The 20,552-nt window shown below is 44.8% G+C and overlaps 1 protein-coding gene across 15 annotated transcripts in view; it reads right to left on the bottom strand.

Annotated features, from left to right (window-relative positions):
• Positions 1-6,555: 6,555 nt before the first annotated feature.
• Positions 6,556-20,552, bottom strand: part of PTK2 (protein tyrosine kinase 2) — a 327,060-nt gene continuing 313,063 nt past the window's right edge. For all 15 annotated transcript variants that reach the window (XM_075920047.2, XM_089776148.1, XM_075920050.2 and 12 more), the window contains 3 exons: positions 15,376-15,531; positions 14,592-14,672; positions 6,556-7,835 (listed from right to left, as the gene is read on the bottom strand). In XM_075920047.2, the coding sequence (XP_075776162.1) occupies positions 7,623-7,835; positions 14,592-14,672; positions 15,376-15,531 (450 nt within the window). In that variant the 3' untranslated portion in view covers positions 6,556-7,622. The remainder of the gene's footprint in view (positions 7,836-14,591; positions 14,673-15,375; positions 15,532-20,552) is intronic.

The raw sequence follows: 20,552 nt of genomic DNA, 5'->3' as shown, positions 1-20,552 counted from the left end.
TCAGCTTCTATACCCAATCACTGGAAGATAGCTGATGTAACACCATTATTTTAAAAGGGCTCTACAAGTGATCCTGGCCATTATGAAACTAAGTCTAACATGAGTACTGGGGAAATTAATTGAAACAATAATAAAGAATAAAATTGTCAGACACATAGAAGAACAATTTTGTTGGGCAAAAGTCAACATGGTTTCTGTAAAGGGAAATCATGTTTTACTAATCTATTAGAACTCTTTGAAGGGGGTCAACAAACATGGACAAGGGGTATCCAGTAGATATAATGTACTTATATTTCCAGAAAGCCTTTGACAAGGTCCCTCACCAAAGGCTCTTATGTAAATTAAGTTGTCATGGTTTAAGAGGGAAGATCCTTTCATGGACTGATAACTGGTTAAAAGACAGGAAACAAAGGGCTGGAATAAATGGTAAATTTTCAGAATGGAGAGGGGTAACTAATGGTGTCCCCCAAGGGTCAGTCCTAGGACCAATCCTATTCAACTTATTCATAAGTGATCTGGAGAAAGGGGCAAACAGTGAGGTGGCAAAGTCTGCCGACAATACTAAACTGCTCAAGTAGTTAAGACGAAAGCAGACTGAAGAACTTCAAAAAGATCTCACAAAACTAAATGATTGGGCAACAAAATAGCAAATGAAATGTAATGTGGAGAAATGTAAAGTAATGCACACTGGACAAAAAAAACCCCAACTATACATACAATATGATGGGGGCTAATTTAGCTACAACTAATCAGGAAAGAGATCTTGGATTCATCGTGGATAGTTCTCTAAAGACATCCATGCTGTGTGCAGTGGCAGTCAAAAAGCAAACAGAATGTTAGGAATCATTAAAAAAGGGTTAGAGAATAAGACAAGACAGAGAATATCTTATTGCCCTTACAGAAATCCACGGTATGCCCACATCTTGAATACTGTGTTCAGATGTGGTCTCATCTCAAAAAAGATATACTGGCATTAGAAAAGGTTCAGAGAAGAGCAATTAAATTGATTAGGGGTTTGGAACAGGTCCCATATGAGGAGAGATTAAAGAGACTAGGACTTTTCAGCTTGGAAAAGAGGAGACTAAGGGGGGATATGATAGACAGGGCTCGACAATTAGGGCAATCTACTCACCTATGGCGAATAGATTTTAGCCTGGCACAGCGCGATCAGCACATGCGCAGCGTGCCAAACCGTGTGGCTGGCGAGCAGGGCTCGCTGCCGCTTGTCAAGCCCTGATGATAGAGGTCTATAAAATCATGAGTAGTGTGGAGAAAGTGAATAAGGAAAAGTTATTTACTTGTTCCCACAATATAAGAATTAGGGGCCACCAAATGAAATTAATGGGCAGCAGGTTTAAAACAAATAAAAGGAAGTCCTTATTCACACAGCGCACAGTCAACCTGTGGAATTCCTTGCCAGAGGAGGTTGTGAAGGCTAGGACTATAACAGGGTTTAAAAGAGAACTAAATAAAGTCATGGAGGTTAAGTCTATTAATGGCTATTAGCCAGGATGGGCACGGAATGGTGTTCTAGCCTCTGTTTCTCCAAGGGTGGAGATGGATCGCAGGAGCGAGACTGCCTGTTCAGTTCACTCCCTCTGGGGCACTTGGTATTGGCCACTGTCGGCAAACAGGATACTGTATTGAATGGACCTTGTCTGACCCAGTATGGCCATTCTTATGTAGGCTAGTCTCCGGGCTTCCCACAAGTGGCTTTGGATGCCATGGATGCTGCCACAATGGTCATGGCCCCAGGAATAGCAATGCGTAGGGATGCATGGCTCCAGGTATCCGGTCTGCCCTGAGGTCCAACAGACCATCCAGGACCTTCCATTTGAGGAAAATGCGCATTTTACCTAGAAAATAGACAAAAGACTGCATAGTTTAAAGGACTCCAGAATGACAGGTCATTCGGTCTACATATGCCCTCCATACAGCACAAATGTTTCATGCCTCGACACCAGTTCCACACATACCCGCCTCAGAAGTGGCAGGGTTGTTGGAGGCGTAATGGGAATGGCTGCAGACATCAACCAGAATAACTTGATCAGGGTGCAGAGGAGATGCCATGTGCAGTTTTCCTTGCCCTTCCCCCTCCCCCCATACCCTTCCCATTCTTCTTTAGGGACCCTTCTTATGAGCAACTCCTGCTTCAGGAGGCACCATATACATCTGTCTCTGGGAGTAGCGGAGAAGGTTCCTCTAGAAAATGAGGCAAGTGTTTTACTCCTACTGTATCCTAATCCCTAAAGCCAAGGGTGGGCTCCGGCCCATTCTGGACCTGCACGGCCTAACACATTCATAAAGAAGCTCAAGTTCCGCATGGTCTCCCTGGTATCTATTATCCTCTTCCTGGATCCGAATGACTGGCGCACTGCCTCAATTTGAGGGACACACACTTTCACATTGCAATTTACCATCCCCACAGGAAGTTCAATTAGTCAATCAAAATGTCACATTCCTACTACAGGTTAGATTGGAGTGGACAATAAGTTTGTGATAGGCAACCAGCACTATCCATTCACAGTTCTCCCTTTCGGCCTATCTTCATTACCTCAGGTTTTCACGAAGTGCATGGTGCTGGTGGCAGCTGTCCTCTGCAGTCATTAAGAGCAGGTTTTTGCATACATGGCCCATTGGCTCATTAAGGGCTGCAGTAGAAGGGAGGTAGAGACTCAGGTGACCTCCTCAATGAGACCAAATCAATTCTCCCACCAGTTCAGAAGATAGAGTATAATGTTTTCAGACCATGTCTCATCATTCAGAATCTCAGAAATTTCCTCACAATCAGAGTCAGAAACTGCCTCAAACTTCTCGCTTGCAAGGCCTCATGCATGTACATAGTATGTTTTATGACACTCAGACTTCTACAGCTCTGGATAGTGTCCACTTATGGCTTGTCCTAAGACATCTAGACAGACTAGTGATGTTACCTTGGCTGGCGTTAAGACTCCTTCCTTTGGTTGCTTGGCCAAGACCAAGTTTGCTCTAGTGTACCCTTCATGGCCACTAACCCTTGTGATGGAAGCATCAGACTTGGGGTGGGGAACTCATCTAGGAGACCTCCAAACTCAAGGTCTCTGGTTTGATTGGCACGCTAAGCATTCAGATCCCACCTGTCGGGTCGTTGTGTCCCAGTTTTAGTGGACAATATGACAATGTATTATATCAACAAACAGGGCTGTGCACACTCCTCTCCCCTCTGTCAAGAAGCCCTCAGGTTGTGGAACTTGTATAGATTGCTCAATACGCCTACAGGATGCGTACCTTCCACGGGTGCAAATAAACTTGGCGGACAGCCGCATATGCTCCTTTCAGTCCAAGTGGTCCCTTCTTCTGGAGATCGTCTGGTCCATCTAGTAGGGGTTCTCCCTGGATAGACCTTTTCACGACACAACACAATCAGAAATATTACATCTTGCTTGTTCCAGAACCTCAGCCTGGGCTCTTGTGCAGATGCGTTGCTCTTTGACTCCGGGAGTCAGCTGCTGTACACTTTTTCTCTCATCCTTCTGGTTCACAGGTGCTCCTAAAAATCAGACAAGACCATGCCCAAGATATCCTCATAGCCCCAGCCTGGGCCCATCAGCATTGGTACACCACCCTGTTGGACATGCCAGTTGGAATCTCCACTCCTGCTACCCCTCATTCCAGATCTTCTGTTCCTAGACCAAGGCCGTCTCCTAAACGCGAATCTCAGTTTCTCCACCTCACAGAATGGAAGCTCCAGAGCTAAACCCTATGGAGCGCTCTTGTTTGTAGCAAGTGAGACAAGTCCTCCTAGGTAGTAGGAAGCCTGAGCTAGTCGACTAGTCACTTCCCCCACCCCCTTTCTGCCTCTATCAGAAAGAGGCAGCAAAGAGGAGGGGGAAACAGGTGGGGGTGCTTCAAAGTGGCAGTGCTGCGTGGAGCCCAGGATCAGCTGGGGACTCCCCTGCTGACCTTGGGCTCCAAGTGGGGGAGTTCCCAGTTGATCCCGGGCTCCACTGGGCCTTGCCACTTTGAAATGCCTTGAGGAGCCTGACGCTGGGCTCCATGAGGTGTTTCAAAGCGGCAGCACCGCATGGAGCACAGGATCAACAGGGGACTGATCCTGGGCTCCCCACGGCACTGCCGCTTTGAAATGTGGTGGGGAGCATGGGCCTAGCAGGGGGCTGCCCCGCTGGCCCCATGCTTCCCACAGCGCTTTTGCCACAGCCCTAGGGCTGTTGCTATACTTTAAGGGTGCAGGTTCCCTATCGACTAATCAAATAGTCGATGCAAATTGCATCAACTATTCAATTAGTCAATAAAAATGTCACATTCCTACTACAGGTTAGATTGGAGTGGACAATAATTTTTGGCAAGAGAACTCCAAGATTTTGGCAAGTGGTCAAGGGCCACACTTTTCTGTGCAGGGCGTGCAGGGTCTGGATGGAGGAGGGTACAGAAGGGCATATGGGGTAAGGGACTGAGGTGCAGGAGAGGGTGTGAGGTCTGAGAGGGAGTTTGGGGAAAGGAGGGGTTGTGACCTGGGTCAGGGGATTGGGATGTAGGGTCAGGGAGAGAGTATGGGTGCAGGAGAGGATTCTGGCCTGGGGGAGGGGCATTAGGAGGGGGTGAAAAGTCTGAGAGGGAGCTGTGATCTGAGGGAAGAGTAAAAGGGGGTGCAGACTGCAGAGGGTTTGGGTGGTGACTTGGGGCAGGGTCTGGGAGGTGTTTGGGTGCAGGAGAGGATTCTGGCTAGGGGAGGGGATACAGGGTCCAGGAGGGAGTTGTGACCTGGGGCGGGCAGGGGGTGCAGAAGGTGACCTGAGGGAGGGAGTTGGAACGTGGGAGATGCTAGGATGCCAGAGGCTGGGAGCTGCTTACCTAAGCTTGCAATACCCCAAGGCAGGCTGCCTGCTGCAGCCCCGCTTGAAACTGCAGGCTGCTCCCTCCACGTGGCGCTCAGCTCCGGGAGGGGAAAAAGAGATTTGCATTGCTCCCATCCCCCCGGACAATCTCTTAGCTCCTATTGGCTGGTTGCTTCCAGCCAATAGGAGATGAAAGATTGACTGGGGTCAGTTCCTCTTGGTCGGTTGTTTCTGGCCAATAGCAGCTGAGGATTGGTCTGAGGATGAGCAGATCACACAAAGCCCCCCCTTCCCTCTAGAGCAGAGAGCCGCCAGACTATGCTTTAAACCGGCTGCTGCATGCTTGAGGGTCCCGGCAGGGAGGTCTGCGGGCCAGATCCGCTCCCTGGGCTGTATTTTGCTCAGCCCTGGGTTAGCTCATTTAGGAAGAAAGCCAAAATTTTGCCATACAACAGTCAGCAATGACTCTAAGGGAAGGATAAAATAAGTGTCCACAAACTGAACTATCACTTTGAAGTTGGATTTCTAGACTGATCAAATCTTTTTAGGTTTCCTTTCCTAACATCCTAAGGAGCTCTCTATCACAGACTCCCCCTTCTGTTTCTTTTTAGTATTTCACTTTTTTAGAAAAAGGCAAACTAGTTTGAAAAACTGACTCGCTTTTCCCAGGATCCCATCAATAATTCCAGAACCTTTCACTCAGAAATGCAGTTGGATGAAAAGCAATGCAAAGGTATTTTAAAAATATTTAGTTTAATTAACAAGGTAACAATTAAAAATGCAACTTTTAAAATTGATAGAGGGCTCATTCATTGACAGCCCATGCGGGATGTCACATATTTTGTAAGCAGGGATCAGAAGTTCCCTCATTTAAAGTTTTAATATGTCAATTTTAGGTGAGATTCAGTGTTTCCAAATGTGCTCAAATGTAAGGGTTTTTTTTTTTTATTTTTTTAATCGACTTCCTCTATCCAGGAGTTTCTGATGAAAATGGTGAAATTCTCAGAAATAGACCAATTTTCAACTTTATCTTCCTGAAATTTCAGTTTTGGGAAGTTCGGTTACACAAAATTAGAACTGTGTAATATTTTGATTATTTACATTAATTTAACTTGTTAAACATATTCTTAAGGATTTGGTAGGATTCAATTAATGGGTTGGTGTAAAAATGTTTCATTATTTCATTGGCCTTGCTGAGATGTGCTTTATGGTTTTTGTTAGAGAGGTGTTAGCAAGAAGAGTTTAGCACACATAATACAACTTGGGATTCCTTAAAGCTGGGATACAGAAAGACAGAAATGCTGAGGAAGTGGCTTTGAGGGGAGAAAATGGTTGTTCATCAATACTTCCTAAGACAGGAAGCTGTGAAGATCTGGGAAACTGAAGGATTATATACTGCTTAAAAACTTTGTTATTTGCCCTAGTTTAAGCTATCTGTTGCTATTTTGGATAGGGAATGAGGAATGGGTGTTGGACCCAGTTGTAGGAAAGAATAGTTTTTACTCCCTGAATATAGGATTTTTTAGGAGAAATATTCTGCAGGAGTTGTATGAACCTTAGCATGGAAGAATTCACCATAAGGTTAATTTTCTGGCATTCCTCCCGAGAGGTACCTTTTGCTTTTTTAAGTCTACAAAAAGTTTGACAGGAAAAGCAAGGTAAGAAAAAAAATCCTAATGCTTTGTGCTATTGAGCATAGGAAGAAATGTTACAGCCCGGATTTCACTGGTAACACCTTTTTAATAGGTCAAAGTAACTGTACAGTTCATTATATTCTTCCTGAGAATAATTTATATCCCCCATCAAACAAAAGGGAGCATGGTGTTTTTTATTTAACAGAACAGATGGTATAACTGGAAAAAAATCAAAGAAAACATTCACACTGCTCTGCTGTAACTCCTCCCAGGCAAGATAGACTCAAAGATGGGTTAGTGAACTACAGTGGGTTTAAAATATTCAACATGGCTTTAATCTTTCTGTATAAATTATATAAAAACAGGGAACACATATGGTTACAGAACTTCTCATCTAAATGCGGCTCCGAGTTGCTCTGGTACAAAGCAGCTTTATGCTTCCAAGGAAAATAACATTGCTACAAAAACCTGGCAAGTTATTTTGGTGAAAAGACACACAAGAGTTTTCAGTTGTGTTCTACAGCTAGTTTCCAAACAAACGTTTCACACATCCACATAAAAGTAAAAGGCAGAAAGATGAAGAGGGCTTTAGTTTCTTTTGAAATGACTGAAGTCTTGAAAATATAGCTTTTTAAATTTTCTTCCTCTGTAAATTGTGATTAGCATATTGCGACGTAAGTGTTCTAATAAAAAATTCCAGTCTGGATAGCTCGCATACTGTGGGCAAGAATTCTCAGCCCTGAGGTTTCCCAGAATTCTTCACAATATTTTTCTCCAATCTGCAGCTCGGATAGTCCTGGCTCTGAGATTTTAACCCCTTTGCAATTTTAGGTAATGCATATCCTATTGTAATGATGTAAAATGCAATTGCTTTTCCCAATCACAATTCCCAAGGGCTTCTGTACAAACTTCATTCTGCGATAATGCCACATTTTGAATTCCAGACCATCTTGACTTTAGGATAAAAACTTGGTTAAACTTTTATAATGAGAGAGAGAGAAAACCAACAGCTGTCAATCAGGTCTGGTGAAGCAGGAATCTCTGGAAATCCAGGACTATGCAGGGTTAATCCTCACTGCTGGCGGAAGGCTAGATAACATCCTCATGTGAGCAATATTCCTAAAAAGAATGACAAGAAATTCTTCCTCGGTGTTTAATGGGGTCTGGACTGACCAATCATTTTCAGTCTGGCTTGATCAATAACATCCAGCAAGTTTTTGGCATCCACAGCCAGAGCATGAGCAGCTGTGAGCATTTGCTTTTTGTATTCCTGCTGCAGGCTGGTCATGACGTATTGCTGTGCCAATTTCATCTTGTTAATCAGTTCAGCCAAGTCAGAGTTCAACAGCTTCTGTGCCATCTCAATCTGGAAAGATAAAAATGCAGTCAGGCCCTGCAAACAGCATTTCATGGCATGGTAATTATTATAAGAGAATAATACTATTATTATAGAATAATAATTTGTGATCTCCAGAGGGGCTGATAGACTTGCCAGGTTCCTAAGCTAGAGGAGAGGAGCACGGCTCTGTGCTCTCAAAAGGGGCAGGGTCTCGGGGGGAAGGAGTGGGGCTGGGAGCAGCCAGCCCTCAGCACTGCCTGGCTGTGTCCCCTCCTCACTCAGCCAGCCCTCACGGCCACCCAGAGCGCACTGTGTGAGTTCCAGCGGCAATATAATCCGGCTGCCGCTGCGCTACCAATGACAGACTTTTGAATTGGCAGGCCCTGGTGCAGTTGCCCCCTCTGCTCCTCCTGCCCCCTGCCAGCAGACCCGGGAGTATCACACTCATCATGGAATTACTAACAGTGCAGTGTACTCCCCCTAAGGCAAAGCTCCACCTTTGCTGGTGAAACCTAGAACAGTCATTACACTTTAGATACCATGCTGTGGCCTCCATCTCTATAGCCAGCACATGGGACGGGATAGGGGAGCAGTGGTGCAGACTCCAGTAGCTTCTTCACATTGCTAAGTTGTGCCAGTTTTTCTAATGGCCTTTGTCCATTAGAAAGAGACTAAGAATTCACTCTCCCAGGCCACTGAACAGCCATCCAGTGTCAATAACTACCGGACACTATTCACCAGGGCTGGATCTGAACCTACGTCCTAGGCAGTGGCACTGAAACAATTTTTATAGTGGGGGATGCTAAGGGCGGGAACCACATATTTAGAGCATCCCTAGTTCCAGCACCCATGGTCCTAGATATCAGATTCTGATTCATGTTTCCAGATTCCTAAATCATCCTCTCTCAGGCCATTTTAAAAAAATTATCTTGAGACCGATTAGCTGAGCAACAATAAAATACAGAAAAGATGAAGGTGAAAGGTACAGATTTTTTTAAAAACAAACTACGCTGCAGGTAAAGTCACCATTTGGAAGGGGAGAGTCACTGAGCATCTTGTACTCTGAGAATCATATTCTTCTAGCATTCTCAGTGCTCCTGTTCAATCAGATCTTGCCGGCACAGACACAATACTATGGGGAAAAAATTAATCCTGACACTCTAGTGTTTTAAGCAGTAAAATAAACTCAGCCATTTCTCATTCAGAATTAGGTTACTGCAGGAAATTTCCAGAGCAAAGGCTTCCCAATTGCACCGAGCCACACTAACGTACCTGTTTGAGGGTAATTTAGTGAGAGAGACTAAACTTGAACCCAAGAATTAACTCCCATGTGGTGGCCCTGAATTGGAAACCTAAATACCATATATTCCTCTAACTCCTTGGCTGTGTCTACACTGGCGGGATCTTGTACCAAAGCAGCCGCTCTTGCACAAAAACTTGCTGCCTGTCTACACTGGCTGCGTGTTCTTGCGCAAGTAAACTGACGTTCTAATGTATAAAATCAGGGCTTCTTGCACAAGAACTATGATGCTCCCGCTCAGGAATAAGCTCTCTTGCTCAAGAGCTCTTCCAGAAGAGGCCAGTGCAGACAGGCAACATTAATTTCTTACTCAAGAAAGCCCTATGGTTAAAATGGCCATCAGAGCTTTCTTGCGCAAGTACATCTCTTGCGCAAAAGCACATGCCAGTGTAGATGCTCTCTTCTGGAAGAGTTCTTGTGCAAAAAGCTGCCAGTGTAGATGTAGCCCACATGTGTCTGGATGTGATGTGTGCTAGTAATTTTCATAAAACTGAAGAGTTCCCAGTGTCTGGCAAGATAATTTGATAATTAAGATGCCTGTCTGCAGGGGGAAGAAACCCAAAAAAATTGTTAGTGCTCAGTAAACAAAAGATACTTACCTTGTAGTAGTTGGAGGTTCTTCAAGAGGAGTGGTCCCTACCTGTATTGTACTGTGGGTACGCATACAGTCCAGGCACCCAGAGTTGGAGAATTCTTGAAAACAGTGGAACTACTTTGGAGGAGAACTTGGGATGGAAACACTATGACTTTGTTTCCCAGGAATATGACATAAGGTGGATCTCTGAGCTTACCCACCGTCCTGAATGGGGAGGTGGCTACCAGGAATGGAATATTCAAGGACAGGAAGATGCATGGATTCTGCCTTTCCCATGTCAAGAGATTGGAAAAGAACTGAATGTTGATCGGCGACAGAGAGGACTTGCGTTGGAAACTAGGTATGTTGATGTACAGATGTTTAAACAATTAACTGATAAGCCTGGGCTTACTGGTTAACCCAAACGACTACACACACTCCCCTCCCTTTGCTGTCTATGTATCAGAGGCAGCAAGAGGAGGGGAAGCGGGAGCTAGTGCCTGTGCACAGCAGGTTTTTAAGATGGCGCCATGCGTATGCCAGATCCTGTGGAGCTGACTACTCCCCCCCAGAGGCAGCAGTGCAAGGGGCAGGTGGGAGTCGGTGCTCCCCACGAGCACCAAATCCCATGGAGCTGCCAGCCCCACCACCCTTGCGCTGCTGCCTCTGAATTTTTAAGAATTCTTCAACTCTGGGTACATGGACTGCATGCGTATCCACAGTACAATGCAGAGAAGAGCCACACATCTTGAAGAATGTGCAGTTGCTACTAGGAAAGTATCTTTTGTTTACTGATAGAGAGGCAGCAGTGCAGAGGGTGAGGGAAGCAGGCGGGAGCCGGTACATGTGGGAAGCCGGCTTTCAAACGCCCACGGAGATGCTTGCTCCCTCCACCCCCGCGCTGCCGCCTCTGTATTTGTGTTGTTAACTCCCAACAAATTCTTCAGATCCAACAAATTATGGAAAGAGGCACAGACCCAGACCGGAAGCAGCCATGACAGCACCAATGGGAGAATCTCTCTCATTTCTGCAGTAAGTAATACAGGTTTACGTCTTCGAAATATTGAACAACACCTGTTGCACTTCCTATAAGCAGGAGGATTCTAAACCCTGAGAACCATCGAGAAACCATGCCTGGAGGCAAACAACCCCTAGACTGGGGCGAAATGAAGCATGCAACCTACATCCTGTGAGAGGAAGGAGATAAGGAATGTTCAGGAGCTCGAGTAGTGGATAGAGTAGTGGATGAAGCAAATAAGGGTACCAAGCTTATCTGGGCCAGTTTGGTAATGCAAGGATAATTCTGGTTCTGTGCTGTTTGATTTTGTTCATCACCATGAGCACTAGTGGAATTGAAAGAAATGCACAGAGCAAACTCTTCTTCTAGGATGGCAGATATGAGTGGGAGCTCAGACCCACTCTTGAGCAGAAAAGAGGGCACTTTTCAGAAAAGTTGGTGAAAACATCCATCTCCAGATGACACCTTCTTTGGAATAAGTTGTGGGGGATTTCAGAGCCTAGCTTCCATTCATAGTGCTGTGGGAATTGTCTGCTGAGAACATTGGCTGTGGTGTTTTGAGTGCTTGTGATGTAGACCCTTGAAGTTTGGTGATGAACTAGGCCTCAATTCCATAGCTTGGCACACAGAGGGAGAGTTTCCTCCTTCTTGCTTGTTGATGTAGACTCTAGAGCAGGGGTGTCCAAACTTTTTTCAAAGAGGGCCAGATTTGATGAAGTGAACATGCGTGAGGGCCGACCATTTTGCCTGACATTCTTTGAACCATTAAAATTAAATGCAAATTAACTATTTTATGCAAAGTTTATTGCAAACGGCAAACGACATAACACCAACTATACATGTTGGGCTCGTCTACACTGGCCCCTTTTCCGGAAGGGGCATGTAAATTTCACCTATCGTAGTAGGGAAATCCGCGGGGGATTTAAATATCCCCCGCGGCATTTAAATAAAAATGTCCGCTGCTTTTTTCCGGCTTTTAAAAAAGCCGGAAAAGAGCGTCTACACTGGCCCCGATCCTCCGGAAAAAGTGCCCTTTTCCGGAGGCTCTTATTCCTACTTTAAATATCCCCCGCGGATTTCCCTACTACGAAAGGTGAAATTTACATGCCCCTTCCGGAAAAGGGGCCAGTGTAGACGTAGCCGTTGTGTCCAAATATATTTATAACTGATTTAGACCAACTGACATTAACTGAGATTTTACAATGTATTCATCTCAATTGAAAAAAAAAACTTGCCTACACTAATGTGAAGGGTGAAACTGAGATCTGGACTGCAGCACATAGGCTAGGTCTGGTTCAAAGGCAGTCCCTGATCTCAGCAGCTGCGGAGTCCGTCCCTGCACTCTCAGCCCCAAGGTAGAGGGCTTGCAGGGTCAGAGGCGGGCGGAGAGCGCAGGGCACGCTGGCCTGACGGCTGCCCGGGGGCAGGGCGAACCCGTAGCCAAGCGGGGGAGCGGGGCTGCGGACGTGCCCTACTTGGTGGACTTTAGGACCGCAGCGGCCGCCATGGACGGCGGCGGCACGGAAGCGGCGCCAGTCAGAGGAGCGCCGGGGAGCCAGGAGAGGGGGAGGAAGCGGGGGCTGTCCCTGCACTCTCAGCCCCAAAGCGGAGTGCAGGGGCAGGGTTTGGGACCGCAGCGGCGGCGGCGACCCGAAGCGGCGCGCTGAGCGCGCCGGTTAAAAAAAGCACCGGGGAGCCGGGAGAAGCGGGGGGCCGTATTAAATCCGACCGCGGGCCGCATTTGGCCCGCGGGCCGGACTTTGGACATGCCTGCTCTAGAGCATGCGGGACATGTCCATCGTGGCCTTCACTAATTTGCCTCAATGAGAAGCAGAAAATTGAAGTAGGCATTCTGGTCAGCCCTGAATGCCAACTGAATGATGTGGAGAATACACTAATTCCTCATTTAACACTATCGATATGTTTCAGAAAATGATCGTGTTAAGCAGGGTCAATTTTCCCATTGAAAATAATGGAAAAGGTGGGGGTTGCATTTCAAGCGGTGGTGTCTGTTGGGACTGGGACATACGGTTGGGGGAGAAAGGGGACTGAGTTACAGCAGGGAGGGGAGGTGTTTGGCTCTGGGGAAGTGAAGGGGAGGAGAGAGGAGGGGGATTGGGTTGGGAGTAAGCCCCTGTGATGGGTCTGCCAGGACCCGCACTGTGTCCGGCGGGGGGGATGAGAGGGGAGAGTCGCCGGGGAACGGCACGGCGAGCGGCGAACACTCCTCTGCTTTGCAGGGAGGTGGGGGAAGCCCCGCACAGCTACTGGCAACTGACTGGCTGGGAAAATGGTGTTATTCCGGGGACGGTCATGTAATTCAAAAAACATTCCCTAAAAAAAAAAAATCATGCTATTGCGAAAACGTGTGAAATGGACACGTGTTAAATGAGGAATTACTGTAGTCTCCTAAGTAATTTACCTGCCCTAAGTTGAGAGAGCAAAGGGATAAGCTCTCCATCCCAACAGTGATGTGTCTGGTGCGGATGTCTGTGATGGAGGAGGTGACAAAAGGGAATGCCTGTGCAGACACTGACTTGATCTCTCCACCAAGGCAGGGGACTAGTCACTTGTAGAGGAATTGTCACAGGCCTGTCCAAGGTGTGTCTGACTGAAGAATAGGCTGTTCAGAGCCAAACTGGAGTGCAGTGAAGGTGTAGCTTTGTGTGAGTGCTCATCCAAGTGCAAGCTATCATGTGGAGCTGAAGACAATTGCTTTTAGTGGTCAGAGGAGTCCCCTGAATTGTCCATACTAAACCTGTTACAAACACATTGAAGGGACAGAAGACCCTCTGTCAACGGGACTTGGGCTTTTTTGGAGCAGGCTCCTTCAGATGAGAGTCTATATGCTTCTCTCAGGGAGCCCTCTCAGAAGACTCCAATGACCTCTTCTTTTTAGGGGAAGCATGTGCCAAGGTGGGAAGGTCATTGGATCTGTGCAGAGACAGATATACCAGGGGCAGGTCTCCTAACTTGTTTCAGATGCTGATCAAAGTGAGTGGTCCATCATTAAGATTAAGTTCTGAGCTTAATCTTCCTGTTCTTCCTTGCTCTAGACTTGGGGACTGTCAGAAAGTGCACTTTTGAGAGACACGAGAGCCCCCCAAACAAGCATCATTTACAAACATGGCCTCTCGGCAGGAGAGGGAGTGTTTGAAGTCTGGCAACCCAGGCACGACTTGCCAAGAAGACAAAGCTTTCCAAGAAAAAAGAGAGAAGAAATATTAAGTATCCTCTCACTATTAACACTTACTAAGTAACTGTAATTACTAGCTAAGATGAAGCTGAGGTATACTCAAAGTGGGCACATTAAATCTCTGTCTCAGACCAAGGAGGCAGATGAGAGAGCGAGGGTGGTTTGCCCCTACATCCCTATATAGCCTTGGTGTACAGGCCAGCCTCGCTATAAAGCCAAGATATGTTCCAAAAAACAGGGATTTACCGCGAAACAACTTAAAGCAGGGAATTATTTTCCCACAGCTGATTTCCATTTGCACAAATTGGGTTTTTTTTTGCACGACTTAAGAGCGGGGAATGGGAGGACTTATAATGCATCAGTTCCTACAAGTGTCAACAACTTAAGTGCAGAACGGATCTATACTGGGGCGACTTATAGCGAGGATGCCCTGTACTGCACAGGGAGGCATAGGGCACAGGCACTGTTAGAAAAATCTCCAATCAAGGGCTCAAGGCACATACATGTGCACGTGAAATGGAGCACCCAGAAAGACATGACTTGAAGAAGAAATGTGTCTATATGTGAATAAATTAAAAGGCTCTACTATTTTAATTTTTATAAAAGCTCATGATCCAATATATCTCGATAATTATTCTAGTTGAAGTTGACCTGACACAATGTACTAAATCAGATATGAGCAAATCCATACATACCTCTCTGTGAGTGCTTGCAGGGAGCACTGGAATGGTCTCATCTACCGTTGCCAGTAAAGTTCTTAGTGCCAAACCAACTTCCTATTAAAAAATTAAACAAAAATGAAAGCAATATTAAAACAGGTCAGCACAGCACAACAGTGCACCGATGCTTCCTGAGTAGATTACGCTCTTTCAGTACTATTTTATTTCTTTCATTGTAGGTATGTCACTTATGCCTATCGAAACAATTACATCACTTAACCAAACACTTATTACAACTTCCAAAAATGATTGTGGATGTCAAACAATTTAGGGAGAGAATTTCAAAAACTCTTAGAACTGGCGTAACTGCTTTGATGACCGACATCAGTGAGAGCAGAGTTAGACCAATGCCGCAAAGCAGTTTTGAAAATCCCATCCTGAATTTTTTGCTTTCATAAAAATAAAAGCGATTACATGGCTTAACTGGAGAACACACACAGCAAGCCAGTAGCTGAAGTTTGTCAAAAGATTGATTAAAAAAATCCACTTTTTCTTTGTGAAAAGTAAAGTAATTGCTGCAGACTGCTTTTGATTCTTCATGTTCATAGACAGGCTAGAGAAGACTGTTAATTGTAATGCTTTTTCAAAATCCTTTAACAGACCCCTGCCCTGATAATTAATATCACACATGCACAGACTAGTGTGTTTCTACTCACAAGCTTTCCAGTATTATACAGTAGCTCTATTTTTTGCATTGACAACTATGGAACCAGTCAGGATAGAAAGAAAAGAAAGGCCGAAGAAAATGGCATCTTCTTACCTTTACCATGGGTACATACTCCTCTGGAGGGGCAGGCTGGATTTTACTGGACATTTCTATTACAGCTTTCACCAGTCCAGTTACATTCTCATACACCTTGTCATTGGAACGATCCAAATTGGCAGTGGGGGGAGGGCTGATTTCCTGTGGCTGAAGCTAAGAGCAGAAAAAGACGCTGTTGTTCCTCTCTTTCCCCAAGAGATGGTGCTAGATTAAACAAAGTCACCAGAACTCCAGGAAGTAGTTTGCTGATTAAAGTAAGATCCTCCCTGAAAATGTACCCAGTATTCTTTTGGATTAAGTGTTGCTGTCAAATCTTAAGGAACTGAAGTTGAAGTATTTTTTGTCTGAGTTTGGTTAATGCAATGAAGTTGAAAGAACTTTTACACCATGAATTGTTTGAAGAGTTCCCCTTCTGACTAGCTGAATAGAAAAGGCAGCATTGAGATAATCTGGTAATGAGAAGTACTGAACAGTATTTACAGTATGGTTAAAATTCCTTAGAGGGTCTCAATTTCAGATCTTGTTCTCTCTGAAATTTTGCACTTTCACTTGCATCCTGGTGCAAGTTTCAGGGAGCAAACTGTTCAACCACTTGGTTTTCAGACTCCTCATTTTCTCAGAAAGAACTTACATCATCTTTACTTTGATATAGGCATAGGTAATTCACACATTGAATTACTGCCTGGTCTGAGAGAGAGTTTTTTTCTGAAAAATAAAGAAGTCTTGCACGATATGAATTCATTTACACCTGTGCAAACAGATGGGGCACACAGCCAAATCATAATTGTTTGCTTTACACTTTTTCCTTACTCTGCCTGGGTGCAAAAAATAACACAAAGCTTGAGACAATGGAGTAACAGAGCCCGAATTGTCAGACAGTTGTTTCAACCCCTCACAGCTATGTCAAGGAAAAGTAGTAAGCAACATACTCAGCAGCAAAGAGGAAGAATACTGCAGTGTATATTATCCAACATTTGTTAGTGGAATCCACATGGAAAATTAAGGACAATGAAAATTTATTTATTTTAGGTGCTCAGGATTAAAGCTCTGCCAATGCAGCTAATAAGACCCAACACTTTCAAATATTTTCTCTCTGGTAGGGTCAGAGACATACCAGGCTATATCCTGTAATCCTTAATCCAAGCAAAACTCCCATAGATGCCTGGCTAAAGTTGAATCCAAGCAAGATTGAGGTGATGCTGCTAGCAAGAGGAGCAAACTTTGAAACACTTGGCTCCTCTGTAAAATCCCCCTCTCTCACTAGGATCTGCTCTGAGATTGTAAAGATAGTCCACAACCTTCAAGTTTTTTTTAGATACCTCAATGGTACTGGTTGATGGAACCATTTTGTAGCAAAAATATGCTCAGTCGACGGAGCCATGTAGTCTAGACACACCCACAAATGTAAAAAAAGGAACAAAAAGCTACTGAAGCTTAAGTCTACAGAATGGTAGGAAAAGAAAAAGAGACTAATTTGTTTTTTAAAAAACCTGGAAAGCATTTCAAACACAATAGTGATAAGACCATGGAAATACCTACACACTTTCCCTGAATAAGGAATCCAGGATTTAGCACAGAGTAATCCAGTTTTGCTGTATTCCACTGTGTAGGGTGTTGACAGAAAATACAAGGAGAAAGCACCCATTTCGCACATTGATGGGGAAATGAATATTGTTATTGGTTATGCAAGGCTGTACAAATTCTAATAAATTTCAGTGATACAGTAGTAGAAATTAAATGTCCAATCATCTCTTTTGTCAAGTCACATGCAAAGCCATTTGTGAATAGCACGCGCACGCATACATACGTATACACTCTGTGCTTACCCTCCACGGCTATTGTTGAGCAGAATATGTGGCAAGGTTAAAGAAATTTACCAAAGGAAGGGAAAAAAAGAAAAACAGTATTAATAAAATGCAGCGGGAAAACCCCCCCAAAAACATGTGCAGCAACAAGACACCAGTTAAAAAAAGCCTGCAACAAAAAGCATTCATAACAATTTTGGCTGGTTTATGTTAGCTGTTGGTCCCTTTGTTATGGAAGCATAACACATCTGAGCAATCTTCCTATAACACAGGAAGTGAAGATGTCTGCCATGCACTCATGCTTATGTTTTACAAAATAAATGGGGAAGAGGACATGCAAAGCTTGACAGGAACAAATCAATCTGGCAAATAGCAAAGTGGTAAATGAAGTTAGGGATCTCTCGACAGATCAGGCAGAGGATGCATAATTCTTGCTTGAAGATTTATTTCTGAAGTGCTCATAGTAGGAAATATTTAGTCATCTAACTATAGTGCTCTTGTTCCTGAAGATTCTTGGTTATGACCGTGGTTACCAACTACTGAGAGACCATTTTGGACTGATTACACACAACCCATTTGATTCCTTCGGGTGGGCCTCGGAATCACAGAATAAGTGTATCTGTAGTTTTTGATAAACCATTTTTTTTCTCTGCTGTCTTTATAGCCAACACCAACATTGGTCTGCCGCAAACTAAGCAGTCAGGGTTATCTTCATATGACTGGCAGATTTCCCTTGAACAAGTAACTATATACTGTACATTTTTTGATGTGTATCTCCCCACAGGCTCCAGGGATTAAGAACCTCAAGTCTTGCCATTTTTATTTGTATTCTTGCATTATAGAAAAGGGAGTGAGGAATTTATAATCTCAACCAACAGAGTTTGCAAGAGACTAATTTCATTATCATATTTTTATGCACTAATTATGTCAGGAAAGTCTTCTTTTTAACCTGAAAGACTTTGATGAAGCCATGTTATATTTTAATACAAGCTTCCTGAAAGAAGCTAAGACAAAGCAGTTCTAGGAAGACTCCCAATGCAGAATATTCACAAAAAACCACTTTTCCCCTGAAAAGAAGCCACGACCTCTAGCCACTGAGAGCCTGGATTTTTTTGGTTAAATTGAACGCCCTGAGTTACCTTTGCACTGTACTATTTGTCTAGTGCTGGTGTCAAAACTTTTTTTTTGCAAATATTTTAATGTTTATCAAGTTAGTATTTACAAAGCAACTGTATGTAGAAAAGCAGAGTTTAGAATGCATCTGTTACTGAGTTTCACATTTTCTGAGGTTTGGCAACTTGAAAAATACTGGCACCATTTTATAACAAAAAATCTAGCTCTAAGAGTCCAGTTCTGCTCATTTATGCTGATTCTAAAGCATTCAGATAATCTCAAAGCAAAAACAGGAAGAGAGAGAGAGGGCCCCAGCTCCAGCACACAGGGCAAGCTGCCCGTTGTAGGGCCTGCCCCGGGAACAATCAGGCATCCACCACCAGCTTCCCCAGGGCTGGAGCTGTGGCCAAGGTGGGAGCAGCTGGACAGCCACCATGCGGCCCACCCTGGACTAGAGCTGCAAGAAGCTGGGGGTGGCTGCTTGGCTGCTCCCAGGGCAGGCAGCTTGCTCTTGCGGTGCCCTGCAGCCTGGCTCTGGCTCCAGAACACGGCTGCGGGGGAAGTAGCACTGTTGCCCGGGCAGCGCTAAGCACCGACTGCCCTTAGCCCCTCCTCTTCTGAGGGTGTGCAGCTGCACCTCCCACTTTGCCCTTGGGCCTGTGGTGGCTGGTGGCCCCGCTGGGTGTGAAGGTGGGCTGGGGATGCGGGGTCTGGCCAAGAGGGAGGTGCAGGAGCTGTCTGGGTTCTTGGCAGGGGTGTAAATGCAAATTGCTTTGCTTGTTTTCTATTTCTCAGCTGGGGATGAACTGGGTTTCCATATTTTTTTCAGAACTGTAAATCAGATACTGCGAAGCATACCAGCAATGTCCACCTCCGCAAAGGAACCCAGGCCTTCTTTGCAGACATGGGTAAGCTAGGTTTGGATAAATGAGAGTTTCTCTTTTCCCTTGAGCCATGTTTGTAAACTTTACTCCAATTGGCCTTGCTTTCTATCATTAATTATTTGCATTATGGCAGCACATATCTTGTATGGCTTTGTGAGAGCCTTTGTTGGTCAGTACAAGTTTAGCTCTCCGGATATTGATGGAGCATTAACAAATCAACTCTGCGGACACTCTTGATGGCATCAGCTGAGAAAGCGGAGGTAGGAGATTCTGAGTCAGTAATATTACCACAGGAGAAATCGAATTTTCATGGTGCCATATTTTACTCCGGAGATGGAAGGAAAGGATGCCAGGAATAAAACACAGAACTGAAGGAATTTGTTTCACTGTTACAATATCATCGACCCAGAATTCCCAGCAGCTCCATTTATTGCCACTGAAAAATTGCTGCCACGGAGAACAGCTCCAGCCTTTTCTCCTTCAAGAGGCACAAAGGCCATTGGAGTTTCAACTTCCTGACAATGTACAAGGCAAAAAATACCCAAAGGCAGCAAATAGCCATGTTTAAAAGTTATTTGTATGGTAAGAAATGAATCACATTTACATCAGCCCCTGGAAAAGGGGCACTCAGCACATGCAACTTTCTTGCATGTTAGGCCAAAATGCAGCCTGCACTCCACTGGGATGCTGTGGACACAGGACTCTGCAGTGTCACAGTCACCATGGAATCCCACGGGGGGGACGAAGGAATAGGCGACCGATACATGGAGCAGCTCTGTACAGTTTCATCTCTTATTAGAGATGAAACAGTGAACAAGAAAATCTTTGCAAAACAACACAATATACTTAAACGCACCATTTACTGGGCCCTTTCCCACAACACCCTGTCAGGGCTCTAGGGGTGCTATGACATTGCAGCAAGAAGCATGCTGGAAGACCATAGCAGAGAGGGGGGGACAAGAAATGAAGTCCAGTGTTCCAGGCATCCTGATGAGCAAAGACAAAAACGTGCCTAGGATAGCTAGCCACTATATATTGCAGTTTCCCCCAATTGGCACTTCCCCATCCCCTCTTAAAGAGACAAAGCTGCAGCAGGAATCGCAGTGGTGTGGCCTTTTTTTTTTTTTAAAGGAAGCCCTAAGGTTTCCGCGGCCAAATAAAATTGGGAAACACTGATATATAAAATCATTACGTTGTTGAAATATATGGAACTGTGGTTATGCTATTTGCTTTCCATCAATTAATATCACTGATAAGCTGAGGTAATGGGCAGTGGGAACAGTCTCTTGTATCATGTATATCAATTGCTCTTCAAGCTGGAAATAAAATTGCAAATGAAACTCCAACCAAAGCACAATGGCAGGTGAAGATG

This window comes from Pelodiscus sinensis, chromosome 2, assembly GCF_052426305.1.
Source record: "Pelodiscus sinensis isolate ZL-2025 chromosome 2, ASM5242630v1, whole genome shotgun sequence".
In the NCBI taxonomy this organism is placed as follows: Eukaryota; Metazoa; Chordata; order Testudines; family Trionychidae; genus Pelodiscus; species Pelodiscus sinensis.
The sequence above is the reverse complement of the archived record's forward strand: the minus strand, read 5'-3'. Positions and strand labels throughout refer to the sequence as shown.